Below are 14,854 nucleotides of genomic sequence, written 5' to 3'. Positions count from 1 at the left end.
AAAATTATTTTTCTTTGTGAACGAATATCTTAAAAATATTATTACCTCCGATATAACGAATAAAAGATTCACATCATTCCGTGTTCTGAGGTTAACAGATTTGCTAGAAAAATTAAATTTCGAATTTCAAAGAATATACTTTTACGATTTTTATAAAAAGCTAAAAGATATCGATCATTTTGAATGCTCGGCAGTTTTATCGTTAATACTATTTCTACCGAAGGGGTGAAAAAACACCTTTTAAATTTTTAACTTAAAATTATTTTCCAAGTTTAGTTGTATATTCTGAATTGACTTTTCGATTTTTCCAATAACGATTATAAAATTATCTGCAGAAAATGTGCAAAATTCAATTAAGGAAACATGATTAAACTGGGAAAATAATTTGAAGTTAAAATTTCAAAAGGTGTCTTTTGATACCTTCGGTAGAAATAATGTTAAATGAGGAGTAACATCGAAATAAAGGGAAATGATGGCAGGGTTGGACAGGTGTGATCTAGGTATATAACGGTAACCTGCGGTTTAATATTGGCCACAAAAGCAACTGTGGCTACCGAAGTTACAATCTATAGAAAGATGAAAGTTTTATTTACGAGCGCGCTAACGATATCGACGTGAATTGAAATTGCAAACCGTCAGGATATGTAAGTTGCTAGTCGGAAGAACAATTGGGTCGCGAACGTCGCGTCTTAGAGGCGCCGAAAGTGTTTCGATATTTTTCTATAGGATCCACGATATGGACAGCAGCCAAATGAAGTTGGGACCTCCTATATAAAACTGCTGATTACATCTCGTTACATTCACAGGATAATATTTATTCGAGAAGTAAAGTTATTTAAATTTAATTTCAATTTTATTATAATATTGAATTTTTGTGCTACCTTTGGACTTCACGAGTTTTCAATTATTTTTCAAAATTGATTTTATCCCATTCGTATCCAGATAAAATTGGCACTGTCAATTCAACTTTGATAAAAATCAAAATGCACTGCTACATTGTAATCTAATTACCAAATATTTTATGTTCTTCATACTACCTATATCTTATCAATATTTGTTTAACTGCAAGATTAACGAAAAAGCAACTCGGGTGAAATATTTTTATAATAAATGTCACGCAAAAGTTACCGGGATAGACCAATTCTAAGTTACAAGTAGACTGCGGAAGTTCATGCATTTATGGCGTATAAAATTTGTCGAAGTATTGATAAAATTTTATTAACGTTCTGCAATTTGACTTTACTCTTAATTCATAGAAGCCATTTCCGAAGGAAATCGAATTTTATTATTTTTAAATTTCTTCCGAAAAGTATATTTATAAAAACTTTGACGGTTTTCGATACTGTTATTCTATGCATTACACGCCTAATATATAAAACAAATATTAGTTATATAATTTATGTAAGAAATTCATCGTTTTATAGAATATTTAGTTACTTCATAGGTGAAAAAGTTTAGCATACAAATGATAATATCAATAACGTTGTTTTTAATCAACGGTAATAAAAATATTTTTCTTTCGATCGGTGCAAATGGTATTATGAGATAACATGATACACGCATAGAAGATAAACAGTGATTGAGCGAGAGAGCAAAGTTTCTTTTATCAACGATATCTCGTTGCTGCTTGTACTGCACTTTCACCGATTGCGTTTAACGATACGTAACAACCACGTTTACGTAAATCTGATCACAGCCTATTCAAGCTTTCACCTAAGGTTAGTTCTATTTAATAGTCGCGTGCTTTTTCCTGGTTGCATTCCAGTAACCTGCTTTCCTCTGGTTTTTCAGCAGTGGACCACACATAAACACGGTTATCTATCGTGCAAGGAGTGGTTCGCGTTTCTTTGATATGACTGCTCGAACGATAATCTTAACGTATACGTAACAATGCAATCATATCTGCCTGCAACATAACTTTTTGATGAAATTGGTTGCGTTACAGGTTGAATGTGTATTTTCATTCAAAGTAAATTGTGGATGTTATGTATACAGTTCTCTAGACTGCAGTGTTGTTAAAAATTTGATAAACCTTCAGAAGTTTTTCGTTCTAAGAAGATTCAATTTTTAATGAAGTGTTCATGTTCCTCTTCCATTCGTTGTAGACTAAAGTGTAAGAATTTCAATTATTTAGCAATTCAATTATCTGCTTGCAGCTTTCGATTCTAAACAGGAAATATCCGACCGAAATTGGAGACATTTGACCTCAAAGGGTTAATCCTTAGACCTATCAATCACTTTACGCCTGTTAGGTTACCGTACGTACAGTTATGCTGTGGATAGCAAGTTAACGATATTAGGACCGCTTACAACTACAAATTTCATCGTATCTGGGTTACTGTGCCTTCAAAACGTCTTTTGATGAATCGAATGCAGACAGAAACACGTGAAGACATTCTCCATAATAAGATAATAATAATCCGACTAAAAATATCACTATTATTCGAAATTGTTTTAATGAGTCATTCAAAGACTTCTATGCTAATCGACGACAGTCATTTTAAATAATTCTTTCAAAAACAGTTAAATAACTCGTGTAACGCGAAAGATTTGTACGAATGCATTTACAGCACTAAAGCACCAGTCCAACACCTACCCAATACAGTACAACATATCTACACAATCCCAGCGAATTTTTCTACTTCTCGTTAACCACTTTAGCAAATGACCGTCCCAACTTCACTTACTGAATCCACGGGCATGAACTCCTTCGCGTCTCGTGCAATCCTCGAAATTAATCAATCCACAAGTCCCCGAGCAGGTATCTGAGCAAACAAAGAAAAGAAAAGAAAAGAAAAGAAAAGAAAAGAAAAGAAAAGAAAAGAAAGGCATACAGAGGAATGAAAGAAAAGAATAATACCGCAGCGAAATCTCCGCCAAGGGGTTGCTGCAGCAACTCCAGTGGTGGCGTGTTCGAAAGATTAAAGACGCTCGTTGCATTACACGTCACGTAATCGCCGAGAGGCCTTGCGAGCCACTACGCACCCATCGTCCACTATTCAGTTCTGACACGTCTTCTTTAAAAATTGTTCCAGCGTGTCCGGGGGAGCAACGGAAGCTTCTTGTCCTGCTGAACCCGAAATCGGGGCCGGGTAAGGGTCGCGAGGCCTTCCAGAAGAGGATCCACCCGATCCTGTCGGAAGCGGAGAGGCCTTACGAGGTCCACATAACGAAATGCTCCAATTACGCCCGCGAGTTCGTCCGCACCAGGGACATTTATCAATGGAGCGGGCTACTGATGGTCGGCGGCGACGGTATCGTGTTCGAAGTAGTGAATGGGCTTTTTCAAAGGTCCGATTGGGAGAAAGCCCTCAGGGAATTGCCTCTTGGCGTGATACCGTGCGGCTCTGGGAACGGCTTAGCGAAATCCATCGCATACGCTAAACAGTAAGTTCCGTTTAACCTTAATACCTAGCCGAGGCTTTACTTCTTTCTTTTCCTCCCTTTTGCAACCCTCTGGAGCTACATTACTTTTTAATTAAGTGTTGAAGTGGGTGCCTGTTACTGCAACGCGAAAGTTAGATCATTGCTGAAGTGTCATTTGTGGTTTGGAATTGGTATTCATATCGCGATGGATTTAGCTTACTTACTGTTCAATTTCATAATGAAACTGTTTTATTTTATATTTTAACAGTGTTTCACGATATATTTGTTAGATGTACAAATAGTCTTGATTTCTATTTCTTTGTGGGTATTTTATCGATTTTTTTGAGTTTCAATTTATTTTTAAAGCTATGTTTAATAGAAGAATATTGCAGGTTCTAACAGTTTGATTTTAAAACTCTAAATACTGTGTATAATAATTCTATTGGAAGAAATATTCGCCATTCTTTGTGCTCTAGTCAGAATAATACTTGTTCGTTGCATCGAATTCCATCGTGGTGCAAGAGGTTAATTGTACAAATATGAACAGTGTAACGTCGTTTAAGAGTCATCATCATTGCCAATTTATCATATGTATTGATATAAATTTCGTGATTGACAGCTCGTAATTCCCAAGCGCGGCTTTTGCCGCTTACGATGCGAATATCAGTTCAATTGTTTAGTCAACGATTAACGCGATGGAAATGCACATGCATTTCTTCCGTTCCATAGAAACAAAAGTACGATGTTAAAAAAATATTCAATTTACAACAGTGATATTTTGTAGATAATGCATATACTTACAGAATATTTCAATAGTTCTTTAAGAAGACAGAGTCATTCTTTATGAAATCAGTCAAAATTAATAAAAACCTTCAATACTATGTTGTGCTTAATTTTGATTCTCCGTTCACTAATAATTGTTGGAAAGGGAAAGGACAAATAATTTAATCCTTTGAACTCTGTAGGCTCCAATATTGCACCAGTTATAATATCAAATATTTTAACGAATCAAAGAAACGACCCTTAAAATTATTAGATTTTCCACACATCCAAATTTTGTACTGAGAAGGAAAATAAAAGATCGAAGGAATGTTATAGCATTATTCATTTTCACTAGAAGTGCCATAAAACTTAATTGCAGTTGCTGATAAATTACAAAACCATCTGGAGTGCTAAGGGTTAAATGTACCGCGCACTACCAGGATTACGAAATAAATACTAAAATATTATTAAAAATATTGTTTATTTGTGCTTCTAATAAGAGTAACAAATTTTATTGATATAAAAAGTAAAATAAATAAATGAAAAATAAATTACACGATACTGGCGTTTATTTTACATAATAAATAAAGTGACCATTCGTATTCATTTTTAAACTGCCGTCCGAATTGAAATATTTCAAACTATTTCTTACGATAAGTAATCCGAAGTTAAATACTTATTTCTGAAATGTTATTTATTCGAAAAGTTAGTTCGGTTACAATCGAGCTGTTCTAGCTGAAATTATAACTAACACGCGTTTCAGCCTGAACACTGCCGACCGCCTGAATTTCATTGACTTAGAGTTATGATACGTAGTTCGACTGCGCGCGCTGTAAATTTTCCAGTCAACAAACTCCTGCGATCGTCGGGGCGACCAGTTTAACGGTGGCGGTATGTCTGCGGCATAATTCCATGTTACTAACGAGTTATCGCCAGCTTGGTCAACCGCTATAAACTGACAATAAATCGACCCAATCGACCCGATACCAAAGCCAACCGGAGTACTCGAAACTCTAACCGAACGAAACCTCGTTCCATCGATACCGATTGTGTGCCAGCTACTTAATTATACGTGTAATGTCGTTAGTAATTTGATCATTATCTTCGGATCGTTCGAACCAATCGGATGAAGTCACTTGTTTCTGCAATACATGGGTACATGGCTACCAAGAACTAGATTTTGAATGATTAGTGAAACCATTTTGTATCTGGTTCTCAATTTTTTAACATTTTTTAAAATAAATAAGTTTTTGTTTATTTTGAAAGGTTCTACTTATTTTATAATTGTGGTTTGGAATAATGATACCTATTTCGAATTTTGTATTCGAAGTGATATCGCGTACATTTATTTGAATTTAGTGTATTAACATGCTTTTAACAAGGATGGAATAAATAATTGCAATTTATGAACGAAAATCTCGCGGATGTTAATACATACGATTTTAAGTAACGTTCGTTGTAAATTAATCACTCTTGGCCACGGTTAAATCACAGAGTTTATGATTCATCCGTATTAAAGGTACATGAATTACTGTTCACAACTGTGACTGTGCATTTGCGCAAAATTTAGAGGACGGAGACAACAGGAAGTTTCATTATCTCATCTCCTATCCACTAATAATAATCGCCATTAATTTATCGATCAGTGCGTAACAAGTGCAGAAGAGTAAGGGTCGTTCTGCATGCACTTCTATGCAGAAATCAAAGCAGCAAACATACGCAAGAATAACTTTTATCCGACGCTTACTTTCAACATTATATACAGTTGAATTTGCTTCACCAAAACTTTTATAAATTCTCTGATTTTTTTTTAATAATATATTTTTTATATTCTTACAGATATTATGTTAGTAACTATTAAATTAACCATGATAATAATTGTTAATGAAAAATTGGGACCTTATATACATCACAATGACAATGAATATTTTATTAAGCATAATATCCTTTTTTTCTTCTAAGAAGAAACGCAAAAGTATGTAAAATACTAGAGTCAAATTTTTTGTTCCTTCTTTCTCAGGAAAATAGTATAGTAATTATAATTCAAACATCACTTTTTATTCAATGTTATATAAAGAAACGCATTAAAAATTAAAATGAACACTCGTTACTCGATACACAACATTGTAAGCGACGTTTAAATTTAATGTGTATATGATCTGAAATGATTTTTAATGTTGCCGACACAGACGAAAAGTTTTAAATAAAGTTTATGCAATTTGCATAAAAAAGTTGTATGAAATTATAACGTTTGGCTCAGGGATACATGTCACAGTTTTTTCAAGATTTTGTGATTATTCTTCTTATCTGATAGTAATTATATAATTTGATTTGTACCACGCTTATCTAACATTCAACGATTTCTAGATACTCCACTTTGAGTTAACAAAAATTTTGTCGAGTAAAATTATTGAATATATTTATAAAAACTATTATGAGTATTATAAATAAAAACCTTATCGTAATAGTATTAATAAACTGATCAAATTATTAATATTTCATGAACGCAAAGTCATGTTTAAATTTAAGCTTTCGAAGTATCCATAATAAATGGAGCTTCTATATTACCACCTGATCTACTTTTAATTATATTATCTTTCATATCTCGTGTTATGAAATGGTATAGAGGATACAAGTTCTCTTTTTTACCATTTTACTCTTAAAGTTTTTTAATCGGTATTAATACGATACTTCCTGTTGTCACATTTATATTGTTTTTCCTTATTGCAAGTGTTTGTAGATGAAGAACTTTACGATTTCGAAAGCTTTTCTGATACTTCAAACCATCGACCTTTAAATGTTACATCACTGCAACGCTTAAGAATAATATTATAGTTTTCAGTATGCGTATGATATAATGAATTCGATTATACGGTATCAGACTCGGTTGGAAAACTTTCCGTTTTCGTGGTTTTATAAAATCTGCTTAACGTGTTTGTTAAGCAATCGCGTGGGTTTTTTCGCTGGTGGTTGCCTTCTGTTCACGACTGGAACTTGCGAAAAATGTTCGCAGTTTTGAAAAGTTTCCGTCGTAAAAATGGTAAATGAGAGTGGATACCGTAAATGTCCGAGACAGGGTATCGATTTCTCGTTCGTATACAGGCTGTCCCTACATTATCATGACCGTTTTACTTTTATTGTAGTTGAAGAAAGGCACGCATTATTTCTATGACATTCATTTGCGGCGATAGGTAAGCATAAAGAAAGTGATTTAAGCAGTAAAAGTTTCCTTTCAACGCAATGTTCTGACCTTTCACACTTCAAAAACTTTTGCTGCTCGAATTGCAACTGCTTATTATGATTTAACACGTTCGCTATCAGCATTTGTTTCGGTGACGATATTCTCAATTGTAATATTCTATTCGACTCAACAAATCTTCTAAACAAAATATTGAAAAAATAAAACTGAAACATTGAGTTCCTAAATATAATACTGTATCTTATAACTTTAAATAACAACATCTATAGAATTAATTTCATTTTGTTTGTAAAAAATACTGGATTGAAGTTGTTGCAAATATGCGACGTTGATTGCGAACTTGTTAATTGACTATCGAAGATAAAGTTGAGAGGAAAAACGATTGTACGAATAATTATTCGGATGGTTAATATTCAAGTTACTTAAATGATCCGCTTTTTATTAGATATTGTAATATATTGTAATTTCATAAAAATTTTATGTAAAGTGAGTTAATTTAATTGTATTTATCACTTGAACTTATAAATGTCTCGTGACCATAACACGTTGCCCTATCACGTTGCTTTATCTCATCATTAAAAAACAACAGACAAAACGATAGATAAAGCCACCAAAAAGTACAGTTCACATTTAAACCGCATTTATTTATATTTGATATATGTACATGGAATTTACAAACGAAACGATTGTTAATATGATGTCAACTTTTACTTCGATTCGATTTCTTCGTGAGGGATTGAAGATAACGTTAATCGGAGTATCAAGTGGATTAGCAGAATTTTAATAATACAAGCTTCACCTTGCTGCGATATCGAAAGATACTCCGTTGTAAATACATTTGGAGACTGTGAAGCTGATACGGCGTAGTTAGAAATGAAATAAGAAATAACAAGTGCTTTTTAATTTCAATGCAGTTGAATAAAACATTCTGCGTATGTTAGAACGAATTTTCAATCTTTTCAATGATACGATTCTATATCAGTTTTTTATCTGTTAGTTTCATTTGCCGAACTATTGGCGAAATATTTACATCATCACACTTTCAGATAGTTAAATAATGTGATTCGAGTAAATATGTAAAATCGGTATCTAATGAAAACAGGAAATTCCAGAAACAACAAAATAAAAATAGAATCAAGGAAAACGTGTACATTTATTGTCTAGGGGGGGAAATTAAACTGTATATGTAATATGTAACCGCTAATGGTAATACCTTTACACCAGAGAAAAAGCAAGTGGGATGTCATCAATAATCAAATAGTCGAGAAAATTACAGACTCACTAACGATAACTGCATTTGCGTCATTGAATAAATTGCATTATATTTCTTGCACGAGCATCAGTCCGTTTACATTATCCATCCTATATATAGTGTATACAAGGCGTTCACGGATTTGCTAGTCAACATTTTTCTAGTTGCTTGGAGGTATCCTTACAGGTATGTAAGGACAAAACGAAAAAAGGAAATTAATGCTACTGTTTGTAAGCAACGCAATGATGCATGTATATTAGCTACGTTTACACTGCCTTTTTAGAAACCATGGTAATTTACAATTCTTTAAATGGAATGCCACATGTTTTTTTTTTGTATAATATGGAAGCATGTGTCAAGACAAACAACATTCCATTGAAAACATTGAAGATCACCTTTGTTTCAGAAAAGGTTGTGTAAATCCTGGGAATATATTTATATTATAATTTTGCTTATCGAAGGTAATACTACTTTTCCTCTTTCATTTTTCTCTGTATCTGTCGTATACGAAAACGATACGAAAGAAATTCGTCTTGAATCTTTCATTCGAAATATTAAATTCATTATAGATCCATTTTTACAAGAAAACGTTAAATAACTCCGTGAACACCCTATGCAGAGTATTCTATTTTAATTAATAAATGCTTCTATCTCCGAAACTTTTTGTTACTTCAAAAAAATGTTTCATATGAAACTCTGTTCGAAAGAGGAAATAATTCAGTACAATTAGTTTCACAATATTGAAATTAAAATGTCTTCGAAGTTAATGATTTTTCTGCATAAATGGGTTACTTTTTTTTATAGAGAATTCTGAAATCTATATAATAGTATATAAAAGGTTAAAAAATCAAAGCAGAAATCAAAGCAGCATACAACCTTTCCTTTATTCAACGCTTACATACTTTAAACTTTATCTACGGTTGCATTTGTTTCAGTAAATGTTTAGAAACTGATGATTTTTTGGTATAAATAGGTTAACACTTTTCTATAGAGAATATTGAAATAGAATAGTCTATAAAAAGTAAATATCCATATTTCATTCTCGAAACAGAATGAATTTCGTATGAAAGATTATTTGAAATAACAAATATTTTCGGGAATAAAGCTATTTATCGATTGCAATAGGACACCCTGTATAGCACACACTCAATCCCGTTCGCCAGAGAACGGTGACGTAAAGGTCGATTTTTTCTTTTTATCAGAAGCAGATGCCCAAAAATGGCTGAAAGTGACACCGGCCGAGAAACAAAATGGTAGCAAGGTCAGGCCGGCAAATCCGTGACCGCTTAGCTCATGCGATGTCCTGTACTTTTGAAATAAATGCAGACCTCGGCGACTGTGTTTTAAAACGGTCGATTACGAAACCCGAAACCTGTTTGCAATCACCATCAATGAGAACACGAGTCTTCCGCCATGATGTTCCCACTCTGTTTCCGAAGCTCTCTTAAATTCGATGGATCACCTTTGAACTTATTCATGTATTTATAGTATCGAGAGCGAAAAATACGTTTATTCGGAGGGCGAGTGTATCAGATCGACTCCGCACGAATTGATTATCGATTATTATTTAACCTTCCGAATCTGGTTCGTTTTGAACAGTAAAACTTAACCAGTTAACTACATTTGGCGAGTATACACGTCATCTTAAAGCTTGAAATGGTACTAATTTTCTCAACGATGAATTATTTATGTTTTCAAATAAACATGTCAGTCTTCTGTGTTTTGCTTTGATTTTTCGTTAAAATATACCCTAGGTGCATTTGTCCTGCGTTTGTCGAGTAAATACACACTTCATTTTTTGATTTTATCGCTAAACGAGAGATTTTTCAAAATAAATTCCACAGTCAACGGATTAAGAGGAGGAATCGCTTTTCTTTAGTTATTTAATAAAATACTCAAATGCCTTTAAATGCATACATGTTACATGCTAGACTCAATTATTATTTGGGAAGAAGGATTATTAGTAGAGTTAATGAAACTCATGTAATTAAAATGACTTATTTATTATGTTTGTGATGTATTTTATTTGTATCTTTCTTTCGATACCAGTCATATGATACGATAAGTAAGATTTATTATTCTGCAACATGCTAAAATCAGCTTCATTCCGTTGATTAAAAGTAACTTTCGACAATTAATTATAGAAGAAAACTTCTTGAAAACACCCCCTTTCTTGCGCCTCTTACATGCATGTTGAGGCATTGTTGACCACTCATGAACGCATTCGTGCTGTTCATGCATCACCTTGAGTGATTATCGAAGTGCAGAATTGTGAGGATTGTATTTATAATATTATCTATTTCATTTGGTTGTGTTTGTTCAGTTGGTGCCTGCGTTAATAGCATTTTAGTTGAGATTTAGTGATTTAAATTTAAGTATTTTATAATTCAGTGATAACAATTGTTCCGTCGCGGAACAAAGCAAGCGGTCGAGGCGCGTGACGGCTTGCTATGGGCCTGGTTTATGGCACGGATAAGATTGTTCGAGCGCTAAGGGGCGGTAAGCTAATGTCTGGTCCGTGGTCCATGTGGAGGCCGAATTCGGATTTACCACCCCGTTAGTAAGTGTCCCTGTCATATTCAAAAACAAGAGTCTGAAGCGTACGGTCAGATGACTCAACGGTTGGAATCATGAGACACAAAATCGAGAACCAACGCGAGAAAGTTCAACGTTTGAGACTATTTTCTCGCCATAAAATTCGACAAACGCACCACTCGCACCATTACGTGAAACAAGATGCCCGATTTTAATTAGGCCGGCACCACACAATCGCTCGAAGAAGGACGCGATTATATTCAAAATCGCGGACACTCTTTGACGAAACAGAATAATATCTGCACTGTTAGTTACATTTTGTCAGTACACGTTAGAAGCTAGTTTTAATGCATGTTTATAGTCACATAATAATATAATGTAATTAATTCTTGTTTCTCTCGTTTCTCAGATTCGTTCGATCATATTCAGCTATCTCGAGAAATAAATAATTTTAAAGCCTAGTTTTGTCTGCCTGACTAATCCAGCGTCTATTTCAGTTAAAAGCATACTGAATAAGTACTTAATCCTTCTATCATTTAGCTGTGAGTGACAGTCAGACGACGGTGCGGCAATGAAGTTTCGAGTTTCATTCGTCCAGACCAAAACCGCTTCAAATTTTAAAAAGTTGCGGCGAAGATTTCTTCTCGGACGTGCATAAATTTTCGCTGATTACACACTTATGAGATTGGCATGATTCTGTACGACTCCTAACACAAATTCGCATAGTGTAGACAAAAATTAAATACAGTGAATAGGTTTTTATAAGATTATTTTACCAGAAGTTACATCTTTTATGTATGCATAAGATAACAAGGCAATATATTAAATTCCTATATTGTGAAACGCATCGATAAATTATATTCCATCCAGTTTTACATTGAAACATGAATTTTTAACTATTTTCTGACTTGTTAATTATCGAATAATTTTCTCATCTGACAGTAATTTGTATTTTTAAACTGAAGATACTGTGCAGCGCATTGGAATTTGAAACTTTCTAATATTTGATACGAACGCTTAAAATAGACGTATTGAAATCGAGAAAAATGCTTGAAATGGTCACAAGTGGTACATCCACCCCATTTGCTCTGTTATTGATCGGCGCGCAAAGAATCATGTCATTTCGTTGTTTTAGCATACGGCGTGTTGTAATTCGATCAGTCGACTTCAGGAAGTTAAGTAACGCAATTAAAGTAAGCATGCTGAATTGCTGATTAATGAAATGTGTGGTCATCGCGTTGCATCAAGCAAGCCAGTTATTTGTACCAATATGTCCAGAACAAGGTAATATTAGATAGCGATCTTTTTTCCTACGATTAAAAAATATTTACAGAATCTTTGTTCATCTTTACCGAAGATTTCTTATCCCTTTGCACTCCGAATTCCAATTATGCTAACATGCTACGTTCGTTACAATTGTTTCTAATTGCTGTTTTGTTTTGGCGTGGAAAAATTCCTTTAAAACCTGGCTGTTAAGTAAAGTGATGCTTACCATAATTTTTTGGATTTCTCAGGTTACGCTGACCGCGCGGACAGACAGTCCTGGCGGTACACGGCTTATAAGCGTTATTACAAATCGTAATTGACACAGCTGTCATGAAGTAATTTGGGAATAATCTTTTTACTAGTAGAAATCAAAGGAAATTTCTTAGCTTCCACTTTAATGTCTACAAATTTGCTTGACTTTCCGGACTGTAAACTCTGTGCCGCAACAAAAATGACTAAACTTTGCTTAGAAGTTAAATCTGGCGTCCTAACTCTTTTAGTTTCCATTTAAATGCGTTTCAAAGAAACTATAGATCCATCTCCCCCGGGATTATACTGCAATAAATAAAATACAAAGAAACGTTGATATTTTCATGCTGTTTCAGGGAACCGTACGATTACAATCCTCTTCTGATCAGCGCGCTGTCCGTGGTGAAGTACAAAAGAGCCCAGATGGACCTGGTGCGCGTTGAAACCAGGAATCAGATCCTCTTCTCATTTTTGTCCGTCGGCTGGGGCCTGCTCGCCGACATTGACATTGAAAGTGAAAGGCTCCGCGCGATCGGTGGCCAAAGATTCACCGTTTGGAGCGTGGCTCGCCTGATAGGATTAAGAACGTATAGGGGCAAAGTGTCTTACTTGCCCTGCGATAAAGTGCCGTCCGCCGATAGTTTGGGCAACGGCAAGGCCTACAACGAATACGTGAAGGAAACTCAGATATCGCACTCGAGGAGCTACGGCGATGATTTGGATAGGTAAACTTCCAAAACCAACTTCGGAATCTTTATTTTGCAACTATTTAAATTGTAAAGCTGTTCTTGCGAAAGATTTTCAATTAAATTTATGTATTTGCACAGATACAAGCCTAGGAGACCTTTCAAATCTTAAGAAACGTATTCTTCTAATTTTGATTAAAAGTCTGAAATACGTCACTCTAATTGCTCTGTAGTTTTAGTGTTAACGATATCCCATAAAAACTTTGTACGGCGATTGGTATACGCGTTCGCAGACGATGACGCAGAATTAGGTATTTTACATTCTACGCTCGTTCATAAGATACCGAAAACTTAAGTTATCAACAGTTTATCTACCGCTTCTGATCCAGGTAACCGCTCACTAACGACTAATATGGTTTTCCTTACCGCTTTGGAGTATATGTTTTCATTTGCAAAACTTTGTAACTTTAAAGTCAAGATATAAGAGAATCTCGTAATGTCGTTACGATTTCTTTTGTTCTAAATCAACGTAATTTTACTAGTTTATCGATTGTTGAATATTTGAAATCGATAAGCCAATTAAATAGGTCTGCGGTAGATAAAGTGCTAAGTGTAAAACCAGAATGAATGAAGATGATAAAATCTTCTAACTGGTGAAGTTTATGAGTTGATAATAATATCTTCTTAATCAGATTTTGTGTTGTATAGAAAATATAAGGCTGATTCTTATTAATACGTAAAACATATTTAAAAATACTGAAAGATACTTACAAAATACTACTTATTTATACTTAAATGAAATTTTGTTTCATACTTTTCTTCGGGTTCAATTTTTTTTTTTAGAAATTCTTTACCAGTTTTCGACGTGTATTCTATGCACGCATTCAGTTAATATCTTCCCGGTTCCGTTACAGTTTGGAATAATTTTATTTGAAGAGTCTAGTATCACTGGTCATCGATTCCACCCGTGGTAGTTAGCGTGTCTATCCTCGGACAACGCGGCGTGCAAATGCCGGGTCACGTCGGAAATTTTCATTCAAAATATTCTGTACACGTTCATCGATATTATAAGTTATAATTCCGGTTGTCACGTGAAAGAAAAAACAGCTTTATCGATACGTCCACGCGATTCGTTCATTTGCTATGAAAACAGTTGAGTAAAAATGACCCTGTATCCTCAGGTGAGGGTTAATTACACTTTTATGAATGGAAATTCTGAAATCCGGGCACGATTTGCGTGTTAAGACTGCTTCAAATAACGTTTTCCTCGACTAAGTATTAGCATGTAACAAAATCATATATATGACGGCTTATAATAATTTCGTAATCGTTGGTAACATTGGATTTTCTTTGTCATAGAAAACACCTTATTTCTTGGTCACGCTATCAATAATCGGCGTAACAACGAAATAATTACTACAATTTTCGTAATATTCATAATGCAAATCACTTTTATTTGTTATTAGAAATAGTCCAAATTATTTATTGTTCGATCGAAAGGAAAGGAATCTAGGGAAAATATTGACTATTTCTTCAATT

The 14,854-nt window shown here is 34.2% G+C and overlaps 1 protein-coding gene across 4 annotated transcripts in view; it reads left to right on the top strand.

Annotated features, from left to right (window-relative positions):
* Sk2 (Sphingosine kinase 2) overlaps positions 1–14,854 on the top strand; it is a 30,008-nt gene that overhangs the window by 12,201 nt on the left and 2,953 nt on the right. For 3 of the 4 annotated variants that reach the window (XM_031973345.2, XM_076366998.1, XM_076366996.1), the window contains exons 2-3: positions 3,036–3,387; positions 12,986–13,354. In XM_031973345.2, coding sequence (XP_031829205.1) covers positions 3,036–3,387; positions 12,986–13,354 — 721 coding nt within the window. Of the gene's footprint in view, positions 1–2,055; positions 2,114–3,035; positions 3,388–12,985; positions 13,355–14,854 lie in introns of those variants that run through there. The other variant, XM_076366997.1, reaches the window with a different exon arrangement.

This window comes from Nomia melanderi, chromosome 4 (genome assembly GCF_051020985.1).
Source record: "Nomia melanderi isolate GNS246 chromosome 4, iyNomMela1, whole genome shotgun sequence".
Classification (NCBI taxonomy): domain Eukaryota; kingdom Metazoa; phylum Arthropoda; class Insecta; order Hymenoptera; family Halictidae; genus Nomia; species Nomia melanderi.
The sequence above is the reverse complement of the archived record's forward strand: the minus strand, read 5'-3'. Positions and strand labels throughout refer to the sequence as shown.